This window comes from Triturus cristatus, chromosome 4_2, assembly GCF_964204655.1.
Source record: "Triturus cristatus chromosome 4_2, aTriCri1.1, whole genome shotgun sequence".
Lineage (NCBI taxonomy): Eukaryota > Metazoa > Chordata > Amphibia > Caudata > Salamandridae > Triturus > Triturus cristatus.
The window spans coordinates 82655936-82673975 of record NC_140586.1 but is presented as its reverse complement, the minus strand read 5'-3'; the positions used below and the strand labels follow the sequence as shown (position 1 = coordinate 82673975).

Genomic DNA, 18040 nt, shown 5'->3' with positions numbered 1-18040 from the left:
CATGATTCTATACTCCGACTGAAGACTGAAGTTACTACTCACTCAAAGAGCTCAGACAAAACCATGAAGCGGTTGTCGTTTGGGAATGACTGCTGCGCCTCTGTCCTTCCCTTCTCCAACTCTCCTTGACACCACAATCCTTACCCTCTAACAAATCTGTGGCCCTAACGATGAACAATGCCCATAGATTTACCCATTTTGGAAGATTCAACAAATACAGATTCAGGGATAAAATGATTGAATCTCTGCTCACAGTGAGCGCATCACTTGCATCTTGTTGTGTGTGGTACCTACATCAGGGGTCAGCACAGAGTAGCTGGGTGGAGGCTTATCCACAGACACTGGCAGTGAGAAGATTCCAGTCCGCAGGCGACCATGTTGCATCAGGGGGATCCACTGCATAAAGAGGCGGGGAGAAAGAGGAGAGATTATGAGCAGGTAGGCATGGCGGCAGTGAGCAAGGAAAGGTTTTCAGGAAGGCATCCACTGGGCTGACAGTAGTAACTAGGTCTGCTAGTAGTGCACAAGGGTGGTGCCTGGAGGCAGGACTGGTGCCAGTAGCAATGCCTGAAGCCAGGAAACCAGAGGCACAGTTGGTGTGAGGGGGCTGGTCTGCTGCCACCAAATGTGGCTGATGCTAGCAGGCAGTTAGTGACAGGGGTGGTGCCAATGTGTTGGGGAGACTGGTGGCTGTTGTCATGGTAGTTTGGTGTTAACAGGAAGGGCTGGTGCTGGTGGGGGATGAGTGGAGCCAAAAACAATCATAGTTCTTAGGGCTGTGGAGAGTTCAGCAGGCAGGGTTAGTGGTAGGATTGGTGTTAAGGGAGAATGATAGCAGCAGGCAGGGTAGATCTGGGGCAGTGAGTAGGCTAATGGCAGCTGGCAGAGGAGATGGACAGCGAGGAGGAGTGACCAGGTTTTGGAGCCAGAGGACAAGCCTAGCACCAGGGCAAATTGTCAGAAGAGCTCACTGTGTATCCAACAGGAGTCTCCAAAGGTGTGTTCTGCTTCTGCTGACAGCTGACATGGTAGAAGGTGAAAAGCAGGTGGTGGTTGTCGGTCAAGTTTCCTGGAATCTTCATCTTGAATTCTTCATAGAACTCAGGAGACCTGGAATTAAAATACAGTTAGCCCACCATGGGTTCACAAAGCATACAACAAAGAACTCAGATTCACTGCAAGGGCTACAATATTTCAATGACTGCTCCAGGAGTGTCCAAACGGTCAACAAAATAACTACAAAACCCCCCACAACCAGTAGCTATTTTGTACCTTGAATAAATACAGCGCCACATTTAATGTTGGTGTGCATGCAGATCATGAGGCAGCTGCATTGCGGACTTTCCCCAGATACTTACTTATTGTGGTAAACTACTGCAGTGCAGGCCTCTTTTGTGAACTCATTGCAGCTTGACTTGCCAAAAATAACCTGAGAAACAAGGAAAAGATTTCCATCATTAAAATGCGAAGGTCCTAATGTCCAAACAACCTCTCTCTCTGCACACCACCAAAGTGTCCTCCGATTTTTAACTCTTCACTTACCAAAGGCTGACTCTGGCCCCTGCCCTAATTCGGAGTTGAAAACAACACATAACACATTCATTTATTGCTGTTCGATTTCTCACAGCACATTCAAAAGCATGTCCTAAACCAGACTAAATTCCCGCCTCATGTACAGCATTCTTGTATAAGTGTTTGACAGTGTTAATGTGCCTTACAAGCCTTGATGCTTCCTAACATAGTCGTGTTTGTGTACTGGATAATATATGTTGTTTGTGTTCACTTAGCATAAATGCAGAAGACCGGAAATTCAGACTTCGAAATAAATATATATTTTTTTACTTTATATTGCGCAAACGGATGAAAAGTATTGTGTGTGAAAAATTGCAACATATTCTATTCCACTTTGTTTGATCTAAGGGGACATTTTCCATTTACTTGCTGAGTGTTTGTACGGACTCATGCATCGACCTCTACAGATGTACTTGTAACAAGCCTATTGGCTAATAAGTAAACTAAACTTTCTGCAATGCTTCCAATAAAAACATTGTCTACCGCAAAGTATGGCAAACACAGCGCCATGAGAAAATCTCTCACTGTGGGATTCTAAGCACCCCTAACTTAAGTATAACTTAGGGGAGTGGGTAGGAAATACCTCTCCTCTTTATTTTCTGTGCAAAGGTTGCTGCTTTCTTTGGGGTTTAAAGAGATTTACCCCCCAAAATGTGGGGTTCTCACATCACCTAATTAAAGATGTAGGACAGGCCCACACTGACCTTCCAGTATTCTAGAGAACTCAATTTCATCAGGAACAACTTCTTGCAGTGAAGATTTCCATTCTCCAAATGGATGAAATCTAAAATGTAGTTCACATGGTTCAATTTGGTCCATTTAACTATTAAAAGAAAGGCCTTCAGGGGGAGTATGATGTTTCTGTTGGCACAGAGTCATCTTCAAACCAGTAACTCTCCAAGTTCTGAAAAAGATCTCTCCCCTCAACTTATTTTTAGTTTACAAAGAAGTGGGGTCTCAAGGAGGGCCTATCGTCCCTAAAAACAGAAAGACAGCTTTGTTGGTTCAAGGTTTTATAATAAAGATGAGATGAGACGAGAAGCAGGAGATTTCTGCCTCACACCATGCGTTCTTCAGAGCTTTGCAGTCCCCCTTCCATCAGTAAGTGAGTGAAAAAGTGAACCATCTTGAGCCATGACACCGTAAACCGAGCAGTAGGTAATCCAATTGATGCCAGAGCACGACAACCTACATTATAGAACAAGTTACTTACCTTTGGTAATGCATTATCTGGTAGCGACTATCTAGCTGCAGATTCCTTACCCTTGAATTTCCAAGGTGTCAGGCTGGATCCGGAAACTTTTGCTGAGCAATACCCCTTGCACGCGACGTCGAGTGGCTCCATTCGGCTCCGCATGACATCGTTGGCGCCTGTAGCGACGGTTATGACGTCGCGGTGCCTACATAGGCGCCACCCAGGCGCGCGGACGTCAGTACTTTACTTTTTTTCCACGCCAGTAGCGCAGAGCCTCTAAATGACTGACGTAAACGTGTGCAAAACTAGGGCCCTCAAAGGGGAGAAACCCTAGACCTACAACATCAGTACACAAAGCAGGAAGGCATGGGTGGGGCTCTAAGGAATCTGCAGCTAGATAGAGTCTCTACCAGATAATGCGTTACCGAAGGTAAGTAACTTGTTCATCTGATAGAGACTTCTAGCTGCAGATTCCTTACCTTTGAATCAGATACCTGAGCCCTACCATCCCGGCAGTGGGTTGCGGACTCATGAGCTAGACTAAAAAGTCTTGCAGGACTGAGCGGGCAAAGTGCCCCTCCCTGCGCACTTGACCATCAAGGCAATAATGTTTTGCGAACGTGTGCAATGATGCCCACATCGCTGCCTGACAGATGTCTTCAACTGGGACACCCCGTGCCAAGGCCGTGGTCACAGCCATTCCCCTGGTGGAATGAGCCCTTAATCCCTCAGGGGACTGCTTCTTCTATTCGCCAAGGCATAACAGATTTTAATGCAGAGAACAACCCAGAAAGAGATGGTTCTTTTCTGCACTGCCTTTCCCTTCTTTGCTCCCACATACCCCACAAAGAGTTGGTCATCCACCCGGAATTCTTTTGTGCGGTCAAGGTAGAACGACAACGCTCTTTTTGGGTCCAGTCGGTGGAGACACTCCTCTTCCTTAGAGGGATGTGGGGGAGCAAAGTAGGTGGGCAAAGTAATGGACTAATCCAGATGGAATGTAGTCACAAACTTTGGTAAGAATGATGCTCTGATGCGAAGCACCACCTTGTCCGGAAAGGACATAAGAAAAGGAGGCGAGCTGGATAACGCCTGCAATTCACTCACCCTCCGGGCCGATGTAATCGCCACGAAGAAGGCTGTTTTGATGGTCGACAGCCGGAGGGGACAATTGTGCAAAGGCTCGAAAGGAGCACACATCAGATAAGTGAGGACCAAATTAAGGTCCCCTTGTGGCATAACAAAGGGTGTAGGTGGAAATAAATTAAACAACCCTTTTAGAAATCTATTTACAATAGGAGATTTAAAAAGAGAAGGCTGGTCTGGCAGTCGCAAAAAAGCAGACAGAGCAGAAAGGTAACCCTTGAGAGTTTCCAAAGCAGAGCCCTGCTGGGCAAGGGTAAGAATGAACAAAAGAACAGTAGAAAGAGGAGCAGAAAGAGGGTCAATAGACCTTTCTGTACAATATAATACAGATTTCTGCCAACGGCAGGCGTATACCGACTTAGTGGAGGGCCGCCAGAATAACATTACAGACTTCGAGAGGAAGGTCAAAAGCCATCAACTGCCGCCGCTCAATCTCCACGCATGGAGGCGCAGAGTTAACAGGTTCGGGTGGAGAACCTTCCCCTGCTGCGGCGACATCCTTCTGAAGGGGCAGCCTGATCGGAGGATCGACACTCAGGTACTGGTCTCAGGTACTGGATAAAGGCAGCAAATATATTATGGTGATCCGGTAGCGTTAGGATCGCCCCGAGTCTCGGACAACGCTACAACGCCAAAAGGGCATACTAAAGCCCTCGCTGCACTGAATAGATAAAAGGGCATATCACAGCCTACCGCTGTATCGCACAAACCTTTTTTTAAGGTTGGACTTACAGCCTTTTTATAACTTTCAGGAAGGAGACTAATTTGGCACAAATAAGCGTTGCATACTAAAGGGCCGAACTGAATCATTTTACTCTTTGCAGGATCACCATAATAGATTTGCTGCCTTTATCCAGTACCTGAGACCATTCATCCAAAAGAGACAATGAATTAATACAATGAATAAGCCTTGAAAAAGTTACGGAAAGTAACGAAACACGTGTCGGCTGTTCTGGCTGCTCCAAAACTGCCACCACTTGGAAGGATCTAGGATTAGGACCTTCGCTTTGGCGATTGTACTTGTTTACAGTGTTTGAAAAGAACACCACAAGTGAACAATATTTCAATGTATTTTCAGTCACCTTACTATGTACTGTATTGAAAACTTTACGTGTTGCTTTGATAACTTTAGATTAAAAACACAAAGTCACATATAAACTATGTCTATTTGACGTTTTCTTCCCTTTGAGACAACACATGCCTATCTGATGTTTTCTTTTTTCCCTGCGAGATAACATATAAAAAATCTAAAGAACTAGCAGACTCATGCATCAACCCAAAATCCAGTCGGTAAAATACCGATTCGGTAATAGCTCCCGGTATTAAGTAAAAAATACCCAATCCCAATGCATCAACCCAAAAGCAGAAATCGCTATTTAAGGAATCCTTAAATAGCGATTCTTTAAATAGGGATTCCTTAAATACCGATTCCTTAAATAGCGATTGCATTTAAGGAATCCCAAAGTGAGATTCCTTAAATGCAATGCATCAAAGTTAAAAAATTAGCGATTTCGCTAATAGGGGGAGCAAATTACCATGAAGATGAACTGCATGGTAATTTGCAAAAACTTTGAAAAATGCACTTTTGTGCATTTTTCAAAGTTTCATGTTGCGCACACACATGCCCTTAGAGCATGTGTGTGTGCAACATATGTGCACATATCATTTTCAGGGGTGCAACAGGGTGTCCTTTTGACACCCTGGCACACTTGAAAGTGCTCCCGCTATTAGCGATTCGGTAATACCGAATCGCTAATACAGACTGGCTTTACATTCATTCCTATGGGCCTCCAAGCCCATAGGAATGAATGGGTAGGTATTCCTTATTACCGATTCGGTATTACCGATTCGGTAATAAGGAATATTAAGGAATCGCTATTTGAATAGCGATTCCTACATGCATAGCCTTTTGCTATTCCTTATTAGCGATTCCTTATTTTTCGCTAATAAGGAATCGCAAATGGCATTGTTGATGCATAGGCCCCTAGGTTCCCTAATTGGCCATTTTTGTAGCGGACAACTATAAAAACGTTTTATGTTAACTGTTAGAGTGTCGAGGTACAACTGTTTAAAAAATTCACCCACAAAGTGCTCAGGCAAAAACACAAGACCCCTGGGTTCTGTCAATGTCGGAATCGGCGTCGCAGTTCCAGCTCCGTGTTGTCGGGAATGAGGATGGGGCTTGCACCACCGACGGGCATCGGCGACGTCGCAGGCACCTACTTCGGGTTCTATGCCGGGGCAGGTCGCATTGGCACAACCGGTGTTGATCCAGATTTGCGATCACATCCCTGAGGCCCCACCGGAGCCGTGGCCGAAGCTAATGGCATCGCACCCGATGGGGCCCCATCTGACCACGCGGTGCCCGAAGGCTCACCAACGGGGTCGTTCTGCTCAAATACACACGCATGAACTCATAAAATTCTTTAATTTCAGCGTGAGTCGCTCCGGCTCCCGGAAAGGGAGGGAGGCGCAAAGTCAACTCAGGCTCCGGCTCCGCAGAACTGTGCCTAGAGCGTTGGTGTACCTTACCTCATGACAACGGATGCCAGTTGAGGTGTAGTTGAAGTCCGCTTGGACTTCTTCTTCTTCTTGTGCCGAATTCCCGAGTGTACAGATGACCTCGAATGTGAGGAAGAGGACTTAGGGCTCCATGAGCGGTACCGCGACCTCCTCTTCTTCGAAAGGGACCATGACCTCCTCGGAGTCTCGCTTAACCGTGTCCACTGCCGGGCCGCGAGTAACTTCTTCGCCAGCTCCCTCAAGGTTTTTGGAGCCATCGCCCGACAGTCTGAACAAGACTTCGAATTGTGGTCGCGTTCAAAACACCACAGACATACGCGGTGGGGATCGGTAACCGACATCATGCGGGAGCAAGTCCCGCATTGTTTAAAACCTGTCTTCCTACCAGATATCCCTCGCACACGAAGTCACTACTCAGAAAAGACAAAGCCTGCCAAAAAGCGGCAGAGGGGTAGCTCTTCCCGGATCGGTGCTTAACTGGCGCAGAAAGAAAAGAACTGACGTCCGCGCGCCTGGGTATTTTATTTATTTTGCGGATTTGTACAGCGCATAGCTGCCCCAGCGACGAGGCGTCCCAGCGCTACCCCGGTGTAAGTGACTAGAGACGGTCCACAAAAGGAATGAGAGTTACGCCGGGAATAGCCAGGTCTTTATGGCTTTACGGACCGCCAGTTTGTTCTGGAGTCCTCTAATAGAAGAGGGAAGAGAGATCCAGAGTTTGGCCGCCAAAACCTTAAAAGAGCGACCACCAGCTCTGGCTCTTTGATCTCGGGGGATACAAGCCAGCCCTTGTTCAGTTGAATGCAGGAGTCGTCTCGGAACATACGGCACTAGCATGTTGGCTAGAACCGGAGGTGGTTGTTGGGTCAAGATTTTATTTCTATTTCTATTTAAAATTATTTGTACAGCGCACGTACACCAGCGGTTTCTTGGCGCTAAAAACTGAAAGAGGTCAGAGAAGAAGTCCCGGGTTAGGGGAAGAAAGAGAGACTAAGGTATTAATTAAAGGATTTGGCAAAAAGGTATGCCTTGAGTTGTTTCCGAAATAACAGATATGAGGTTGAAGCCCTGAGTTTTGCAGGCAGAGAGTTCCAAAAAGTCGGGGCGAGAGTCGCAAACTTCGAGCCTCCCCATTTCTTTCTTCGGAACCGTGGGACAGTGAGAAGGGATTGGGAAGATGACCTCAGTTCCCTAGATGGAACATAGGGAATGATCTCCGAGGAGATGAAAGCTGGCGCCGTGCCCAGTCGTGCTTGGAAGGTGATAGATGCAAGCTTAAACTGGACACGGGCCCAGACGGGAAGCCAATGTAAAGCTTTCAAAAGGGGAGTGGTGTGGGAGGATTTAGGGAGTTTGAACACCAGGCGTGCCGCCTGGTTCTGGATCTGCTGCAAACGCCGAAGACTATATGCAGGGATACCTGCATATAGGGCGTTGCCATAATCCAGGCGGGATACGACCATGGCAAGAGTGATAAGTTTTAGGGCATCAAAAGAAAAGAAACGGGACACCTTGCGAATGGTGCGAAGAGCCAGAAAGGAGGAAGAAACCACAGAGCTCACCTGGGAGTGAAGGGTGAGTTGTGAATTGAGCTTGATGCCTAGGGTTTTAACCGAGGTGGAGGGAACAGGTGGGGCACTAAGGGAAGGGGGCCAGAAAATGGGGGACCAGGGGCTGGATGAACCACCCGTCAACACCAGCTCAGTCTTATCTGGGTTGAGCTTAAGATGGTTGTGGTTCATCCAGTCTCGGATGTGAATCATGATAGTTTGAAAGTTGGAGACAGAATCGGGGGAAGAGGAGAGGTTGAACACAAGCTGGAGGTCATCCGCATAATTAAATACGGTGACCTCCATTTGTTGCAATGAAAAGATAAGGGGGGAGATGTAAAGATTGAATAAGAGGGGGGAAAGGGAGGAACCTTGGGGAACCCCGCACTGAACGTCACGGAAGTCTGCAGTGAAGTCACCCAGGCGGACAGCCTGGGTGCGATCCCTCAGGAAGGAGGATAACCAGACCAACGCGGTACCCCCGATCCCCGCCGCCCTGACACGGGAAAGTAAGATGGAGTGGTCCACCGTGTCAAAGGCGGCTGAGAGGTCGAGGAGAACCAGGGCCTGAGGTTGGTTGGTATCCATTCCCTCCCTGAGGTTATCAAGGACTGAGAGCACTACCGACTCCGTGGAGTGTGCGGGGCGAAACCCAGCCTGGCGGGGGGCAAGAGCCCCGTTCTTCTCCACGAAAGAACTCAGGGCGTGGGTGACGTGACGCTCGAGTACTTTCGCCAGGAAAGGTAGGAGAGAGATGGGGCGGAAATTGGCTGGAATAGATGGATCGGCACCAGGCTTTTTCAGGATAGGGACTATTACAGCAGATTTAAGTGAGTTGGGTACCACACCCTGGGATAAGGAGCTGTTGAGAAGGTGAAGGGGGGGATCTGGGCAGTTAGAGAAGATATGACGGAGGATATGAGCCGGGCAGGGATCTAGCGGGGACCCTGATTTAACAAGTGGAATTATGGCATTTATTGATTCCTTAGTTAGAGGTGGGAGGGTGGTGAGATGGTCCTTGGGAGGAGGACACTGAGGGTCCACAAAGGTAGGGGAAGGAGGGGGAATATTGGTTTTAATGGTTTCGATTTTTTGAATGAAGAAATTATTTAGGGAGTGACAGAGTTCCAGAGAAGGGGTGGGTTTGAGAGAGGTTCTGTCCGAGTACGCTAGATTGTGAACAATCGAAAAGATTTCCTTCGATTTGCTTTCGGCTGCGAGGATTTTGGAGGAAAAGTACATGGTTTTTGCCTCAAGGATGTTTTTCTTATATAGGGTCAGGATGTTTATAAACTCTAAGCGTAAGGAGGGGCAGTAGTTTTTCCTCCAAGCCCGCTCCGCACGCCGCACCGCCAGTTTAGTGTCTTTAAGATCTTGATTAAACCACTGGTTGGCGTCCTTCTCTCGTTTGGTTGAGACCCGCTTCAGAGGAGCAATGGTGTCACAGCCTGCAGAGAGCCATTGGTCAATGGCCGTGACCTGGGAACAGGTAGATAGGTCTTGGAGGAGGGGAGCGGAGGAAGTGAGTATGGAGGATAGACTGTTAGGGTCTACTCGGCCCCATGCTCGAACCCAGGTGTTTTTGGGGAGCGGGGGCTTGATCGGGGGGTGAATGGGAAGAGAAAAGGAAATCAGGTGATGATCGGACCAGGTGCAGGGTAAGATTGAAAGGGATTCAACGGGACAATTGGAGGACCAGATCTGGTCGAGAGTGTGACCTTTGACATGGGTGGGAGAGTGAATGTGGGAAGTAAAGTTAAGGGAGGAAAGGGTAACTGAGAACTCCTTGGAAGATGGGCATTCGGCTTGGTCAGAAGGCCAAAAATTAAAATCACCCAAAAGTAAAATGGAAGAGTTGTTGACAGTGATAGTAGCCAGAACTTCCAAGAAATCCGGAAGGAACAATAAGGGAGATTGGGGGGGACGATAGATGAGAATACAGGTGAGAGGGGGCGTGATGGAGGTGGTACGGATGGCTAAAAATTCCGTAGTAGCGATATCAGGAAGGGACAGGGGCTGAAAGGGGAGGTCGGTTCGAGCGATGACCGCCACCCCACCTCCAGCTTTGCCATTAGCCCGGTCGGCACGAATAGCATAATATGGAGCTGGTAGAGTAGCCAATAAGGTGGGGAGGGAGTCGTCGCGGAACCAGGTTTCTGTTAAGAAAAGAAGGTCGGGGGCATGGAGATCCAGCAGGACCGAAAGTTCATGGGCGTGGGCAACTGCAGACCTAGTGTTCAGATAGAACGCCGTAAGAGACCTAGAAGCAGCTGGAGAAGCGCTACCGCTAGAGGGAGTCGGGGGCAGAGGTTGTGGCCAAGGTATTGTCAGAAGGGCAAGAGGAGCTAAGCCAAGAGACAAGATGTGGGAGCAGGTGGAGGCAGGTAACGGCCAAGGGCCCCGAAGGCAGCGCAGTTGGGCAGGTGAGTAGGTGGTAAAGCAAGCGGAGTGGCGTGCCCCTTGCCCCGGACGGTCGCGGACGAGCGCAGACGAGCTTGCCTTAAGCGCGCCTTCGGCGCGCAATCGTCGCGCCCGCTGCGCTCGTCCGCTGCGCTTCCTGCCAAGGCACATAATTTATGTTGGTTGGTCGGGGCGTTGGAGGGGGTGTGGCCAACCGAGGTGGGCGTGTCTCGTGGCTCGCCTCGCCGTCAGGAATGGCGACCAAGATGTAAACAAGCGTTGCAGCGCGAGGCGCGCTGTTCAGGAGAAGCAAGGATCAAGCAGTAATTAAAAGGTACATGGTATCACAATAATTTTTAAAAAGATGTCTTTCGCCCTCCCGGCTTCCGCCTCAGGAGTCTCTATCAGTGACACAGAGTGTCTTGAAACTGAATTCTTCTATCTACTGGTAGCCAGTGTAGCTTAGGTAAAAGCTTAGACCCTGAACATGATTTCGGGAGTGCCAACAGAGTCCGAGCTGCCGCATTTTGTATTCTTTGAAGGCGTTAATTACAGGATTTGTTTGCACCTAAATATAAGGAGTTGCCATAATCTAGCTTGGATAGCATCGTGGCCTGTAGGATGGTCTGACGAATATTTGGGTAAAAAAAAAAAAAAAAACATGCAAAGGTTTTAACCCTCTCAGAAGCCCGAAACAAGTCCCTGTGACTGACTTGGATTGAGTGTCAAAGGAGAGTCTTCTATCAATCCAAAATCCCAGGTTCTTAACACCCTCCTTTGATAAGGGTGCAGGTTTTAATTTGTCTGGCCACCATTGCTCTGATCACATGTCGCTATTTCTCCCAAGCAAAAGTATTTCTGACTTGCTTGCGTTTAACTGCAAGCAGTTTGCTGTCATCCTGTCAGCGATCACCAGCATATCCTTCTTAAATTTGACGATGTTATTTTTGCATTTCTTAGAAAAAGCGAGAACTAGTTCGGTGTCATCGGCATAGGACACCAATGACAACCCTCTGCTTCTAGCTGTTACTGCCAGGGGTTGAACATAGATATTAAAGAGCATGGGGCTCAGTATCGAACCCTGTGGCACACAGTGTTTTATGGCATACTCCTGGGAGTGGAAAGGTGGCACAGTGACCTGGAAGGTTCTACCCTCCAAGAAAGATCGAAACCAGGCTAAGGCCAGACCCCCAATCCCTATCTCCTGTAGCCTGCGTAGTGATATCTCACGGGATACAGTGTCAAAAGCGGCACTTAAATCAAGAAGAATTAAGGCCGCGGAATTTCCCTCGTCTAGGCTGTTGCGGATTTCCTCGATCACCGCTATCAGAGCAGATTCGGTGCTGTGGCGGGATCTGAAGCAGTTTTGCGAGGCATCCAGAATTTCATTTTGCTCCACAAACTCTGTAAGAATAGTATTTACATGAGATTTCGCGGCTTTAGCCAGGAAAGGAAGCTGAGGGATGGGGCGGTATTACCCGGTTCAGATGGTTCTAAAGATGGTTTCTTTAAAAGAGGAGTTACTTTAGCATGCTTCCAGGCTGATGGTAAGGACGCTGAGGACAGAGACAGATTAATCAGTTCTCTGGCCACTGGTAAAATGATGTTGTGAAATTGACGAAACTGAGCTGGTCTCAAAGAGTCAACTGAAGAGCCTGATTTGATTTTCAGGCAAAGGGACTCAATCTCAGTGAGGGATAGTTGAGAAAAGGAACACAATGTATTGTTTTCCATAATAGGTCCACTATCCTCATGCCTTTCCCCCAGGTCAGAATTAATAGTGATCAAAGGGAAGCTTTTGTAAATTTTCTCCACCTTGTGCACAAAATATCCAGCCAATTCGTCACACTGCGTGTTTGAGGTGATAGGTGAATCAGCTTTCGGGCTGGAACATTTCATGACCTTAAGAAGGGAGAAAATCGTTTTAGTGGGATTATTACTCTCCAAGATTTTATTAGCGATGTACTCTGCTCTGGCTCTCCGGATCAGTTTATGGTATGTCTTAATTGATTTGCGGTATTTATTTTTGGCTTCTGTATCGCAAGCGCGCCTCCAGGCCCACTCCAGTTGTTTACAGTTTTTTTTTGCTTTACTCAAGGATTCATTAAACCAAGGATTGGATTGTCCTCTTTTGTTTTTTTAGCTAAGTTTAGCAGGAATACAGCTGTCCAGAGCTTGGGTCAGCCAATCCTGAAAATGCGTATTAGCCGATTCTATATTGAATGGTACCTGAGGTTTATGGTTGAACAGTAAACCAGATAATTTGTTAATATCTAATTTTTGCCAGGGTCGTTTTAATACCGACAATGAACAATTCTGTGCTGGCTTACCTTCAACAAAATAGAGAAAGGGACAAGGAAGTGATCTGTTATGGAGCCTAAGGTCCAACAAATGACCTGCTACATGTGTACTGTTAGAGACACATTGGGTCAACTGGCAGGCCTCTAGATCAGCTAAAAAAATTAGCAATGCCTGTCTTGCAGTTATCTTCTAAATGTAAATTAAGATCTCTTAAAATGGTAAAATTTGCAGCTTTACTGGCGAGTACAGTGACCTTGTTCGCTAATTCTTCTCTAAAGACTTTAGATGGCCCTGGTGGACGATAAATGAGCAATCCAGAGACCGTGAAATTGTGAAAATGTAGGCACCGCGACGTCGTAACAGACGCAAACGATGTCACGCAGAGCCAAATGGAGCCACCCGACGTCGCGCGCAAGGGGTATTGCTCAGCAAATGTTTCCGGATCCAGCCTGACGCCTGGGAAATTCAAAGGTAAGGGATCTGCAACTAGAAGTCTATCAGAGAAGTATTTTTACTTTTTTACCCTAAAGGCTTGACAAACTTTTCCTATATTCTTAGCACAAGTGGTCATTTGCTCCACGGTGACTAAACTCAGACCCCTCACTTGGCTAGGGGTAATCTTTCTGAACAAGGGACCTAATAACTGCCCCGATTAACAAAGACAGATGTAGAGCTGGATTTCAGAATGCAACTTTGAGGGATCAACCGGGTCTTCTGCTGTTTTGTCCCAACAAAAACTTGACAGCAAAAGAGGTGTAACACTCACAACAGAACGGTGAGAGATCTTTTCTCCCCAGCATGTTTCTAATTTAAGCAAGGAGGCCGGTATGTACGCCTCATTCCAGAGCCCTTGTTTTATTCTGAGAAGGCAGAGTAGAGATTAGTGTCAATCTCACATCAGTGTTGCAACAGACCTTCTTTGGCTCCGATGTGTCAACTTAAAAGAGTTAGCCCGAACTATAAGACATTTCCTCTGGTTCTTATGTTTTTTTAAAATTATCGTGAGGTGAAGCAGACCACCTTTTTGCAACCACATGTCACATCAGTGCTAGTAAAGTGTTTCTCTGGCCCACAGTTGTACAGCTGGCCTGTCACATACAGGGTGATATAAGAGGTGCCAAAGGCACTGAAAACCTTATTTGCTGCCTAAATTACAGGTGGAGTCACTGGAGAGTCAGTTTACTTAGCCCTTCCCTGACTAGATCAAAGCAACATAAAGGGAATGGGGCACTAGAGAACAGCAGAGTCCAGACATCATCAGCCTCTTTCGGGTCAGGCTGAAACCTAAACCCACCCACCCATACAGGACTGTCCATTCAAGGAGTGCGAGTTCCTTTTAGAATCCATTATTCTTGAAATAGGGTAGCATAGCAGTGTTACAGATTGATCTTAAACTGCAATAAATAGCAAAGTACCACAGAAGGTTATGAAGCATGTTAGGAGGAGAATGCACACGCCAGTGATGAGACACAGAATTCAGATTTCAGGTGTGCTTTTGAAAGAGAAGATATTTCTAGATCAGGAAGGCACTTCTAGATCTGAGGGGGGCTCAGGCCTCTCAAAACCACACAGGTGCCTGCTTTTGAAACTCCCAGTATGTACATCAACCCGTGTGACTCGTCGCACACTCAGGTTCACCCACAAGTGTGCAGGGTGTCAGGGAGGCAAGAGTCTGCCATAGTCCAATATCACCCGATGGTCCTTGTCAGTATGTGCTGTGTATGGAAGAGGGTCTGACAAATGATCGTATTTTAGGGTGGGCTTTCTTGTGAGGCCAAAGTTACCATAGTGACCTCCTTGCATTTCCCCAAAACTTGCCCTTGAGCTAACTGTGGAGAGTAGAGATGAAGTGTAGAGTGACAGCATAGCGTGCCCACAGATTCTATGTGCCAGGACGCTGCTTGTTGAGGAGGCCTATTCCATCCTAATGTTGATGTAATGTTAAATAAACCGGTTCTCTAACCACTGTATTTCACAGAGGGAAGACAATTTTACCACAAGGAGGAGCTAGCAGTAGGGAGCAAGAGGATGATTGACAAGGCTTCAACTCAATACTGCAAAATGGAAGTCTGTTGGAATGGCTCCTGAGAGGGACCGGACATTTTCCTAGGCCAATACAGGAGTGAAGGTCTTAACCTCTTCCAACATACCCACAGCCGCCCCACTAACACCTCCATCCAATGGCACAGTTGTGTGCCAGCCTGACCTATGATTCTCAGAGGCCGCTCAGCCTTGCAACAGCTACAAACCCAAATCATAATTCTGTCATCCCACCCCCATAGTCAGAGGTATCTGGGGTGAATATATTTGTTTTTGGTATTTAAAACACATTTGCATCAGTAATTATAACACCATTACACCAGCCATGTCTGCTAAGCGCCTCAGTAAAAACAAAGTTTTAATGAATACTTGGTTATTACCAGAGTCGAGGTTTGAACCACAGTAGCACAGATCATACCCCCGTGACAAGTGAGTTATGGCATGTATGGACATGACATATTTTTAGGCTATCCACAGAAGACTATATTTACATAGCATGACTTTGAATGCAAATCACTGACACAGTCAACAGTTATTATGAATATCTTGCATGTTCTGACCTGCCTGGATCTATGCTGAACACTGCTGGCTTAGTTCGATCTTAGTTCAGACGTAAACACTGCCTGTGAGGATATTGAAGCTATAGGCAGGCAGTCTTCCACAACATGCTTCTTTTCCACTCTTCAGGATGCCGCCATCCTCATCCATCAACACTAGGCTTTGCCTCACTCACCTGCAGGGCCTGGCTAGGATCCTCCCCAGCCATGAACTGGACCTTGACAGCAATGTTTCTCACTGACCCCTGGCGGTTGCTGAAGTTTAGGCTGTGCGGATAAACATACAGCAGGTTCCTGTAAAAGACAGAAGTCAAATAGAAGTTCTTGTGTTTTGAGCTTGAGATTTTAAGGCAAGGTAGCAGCAGAAACGACTGTTCACTTACAACTCTGCTCAATCCCCGTCAATCACCACTCACCCCTCAGTCTAGTCTGTGGGCCCATTAGCCATCCTCAACCATTGGATTACAAATCTGCTGCCCGTAACCAGACGAGCTGAGTTTCTAACATCCAATGTCCCAAAACTCAGGAGCACCTCCAGCGGGCTCTCAGATTGTCGAAACCAATGGGATAAAAAAGGCAGGCCGAAAAAACCAGTGTAGCAGGCCCGTACAGCTTATCCAAGTCATGCCAAGACTACTTTCTCTATACCGTATATGACTTTCGAGTTGCACCATTCAAGTGTAAGACAGCAGATTGCCCCCAGTAATGGAGTTTTGGAGTCAGACAGCTATAATGTGTTCATCCATTTCATCAACAATACAAACAGGTGGCCTTTATAAGATATGTAGTAAGTAGACTGCCTCCCCCAAGGCACAGATGTTGCTTCAGTTCAGCCCAGGGGTCATCTCCATTGGTCAGCGGCAGAACTCTCAGGAGTACTGAGCACACAGACAATTCAAATATCTCAACAGGGGATGGGGACCCACAAACGTCTCGCAAGCACTCAGATGCAATTTAAAGGTAATGGAAACCCCCTGAAAATAATGCGTGTTGCTGAGGCAGGGAAAGAAAATATCAATATACAATAACCTAAGGCAACTCAAATGATTTAATTCACAAACAGATATTTATGAAAAAACACATTCAACGGAGAAGGAGGGCACAAAGAAAAATGCAGAGGATGTACAAAGAACATGCTTTTTATTATTTAATTTTGAATCCTTGTTATGGACTATAGTGAAAATATTGAAAACTTTATTGAGTCAATGTATTCTTCATGAAGCTTAAGAAATTTACAACACTTATCTATTACTTTTGCATCATCATTTATTCAAAAACATACTCACTCCTAGGACAGAAGTGTACATTTAATATACACACCAGTGGGATTCTCATGAACAACAGAAGATGATTTGATAATCAAAAGACACTACAATAAATGAATTTCATACAGAATCAATCTTCATGTGGCATTTATTCAATTATCTAATGATATTAAAAGTACTCTATATTCCATTACAAGGATTCAACATTAAATAATACAAAACATGTTCTCGATACACCCTCTATGCATTTTTCTTTGTGCCCTCCGTTTCCATTGAATTACATGTGCTGGACACTGCCGAATATGAGTTCCCCTGCAACATGATGGCTTCACTAAAACCAGAGATATTCCACATCAAACATCTCAGATTAATAAACCCCCAATGATGCCAGTGATGGATACATTAATGCACCCAGAGGGCACCTTAGAGGGGCCCCCTGAATACCTGACTGATGTAGACCAGCCTGCCATCGAAGACATATCCTGACCCCCCCCCCCCCCCAGCCCCGGCAGTATCTGAGGGCGGCAACAACACCTGCTCCAGCAGGAGATGTTGTCACCTGCTCCAAGCAGGATGGCTAAGTGATCAGCATATCAAGGCAGGAGGCTTCAAAGGCCTCTTCTGCCTTTGATATGTGAGCAAGGGGTTCCCCAGACAAGGGAAATGTCAAACTGTGCCCCAGGCCGATTTGGCACAAGGGCAGGTGGGAAATCAGGAGACGTGTCCCACTCTCAGGCTAGTACCACCTCCAAAGTGGGTTAACTGAAGTGGACACGACTTTTAGAATTCCACAATCTTAGTTTTGGTGGAATTAGGCTTTCTGAGTCCTAGAGGAAGTGGTCATATAGAGGTTGCTGACACCCTAAAGGTAAGTAGCCCATTGGCTACTACCTGACATTCCTTGAAACACCCCTAAATTGAGTATTTAAGTGGCACCCTTCATACCAGGAACTCAGATTCGACAGATCAAGAAGAAAAGGACACTGAGAGCCGCAAGAAAAAGTGAAAACTGAAGAATGCTGTGGACTCTTTGGCGGCAAACTCTTTCTGCCGCACTAAGTCTCGAGAATCGCGACCCAGCAACTTGTCCTGCAGCTGAACTCCTGCTAAGAACCCCGGTGTGCTGCCAGCACTACGCAGATTGCCAGCAATCTCCCTTGGAGTAAAAGAGCTACTACCCTGCAGTCTGCAGGCATTGAAACGCAAAGTCCAGTCTACAGAGTTGCCGCTCCCTGGCCAGCCGGCACAGCAGCTCCCCAGGAAGATGACCCTGTGCTCTTGAAGGTTAGAGTTGCCCCCTACCAAGTGATTGGACACCAGGACAAACCGGAGCTGCATAGGACCAATACCTGGGGTACCAGACGCCTTGCAACAAGCAAAGACCATGAGTGTCTACTCAGAACTCCAAGACAAATCAGCCATCGAAGGACATAAGCACCACATAGACCATCTTCCAGAGTGGCCTAGCTGTCCTGATTGTTGCACCCTCAA

General features: G+C 46.8%; 2 protein-coding genes across 4 annotated transcripts in view; one reads left to right on the top strand and one right to left on the bottom strand.

Annotated features, from left to right (window-relative positions):
* DOCK6 (dedicator of cytokinesis 6) overlaps positions 1–18040 on the bottom strand; it is a 409103-nt gene that overhangs the window by 268086 nt on the left and 122977 nt on the right. For all 3 annotated transcript variants that reach the window (XM_085600639.1, XM_085600641.1, XM_085600640.1), the window contains exons 15-18: positions 15461–15578; positions 1359–1429; positions 972–1110; positions 295–396 (exon numbers count right to left, since the gene is read on the bottom strand). In XM_085600639.1, the coding sequence (XP_085456765.1) occupies positions 295–396; positions 972–1110; positions 1359–1429; positions 15461–15578 (430 nt within the window). The remainder of the gene's footprint in view (positions 1–294; positions 397–971; positions 1111–1358; positions 1430–15460; positions 15579–18040) is intronic.
* Positions 1–18040, top strand: part of ANGPTL8 (angiopoietin like 8) — a 132521-nt gene that overhangs the window by 94431 nt on the left and 20050 nt on the right. The gene's annotated exons all lie outside the window — the stretch shown is intronic.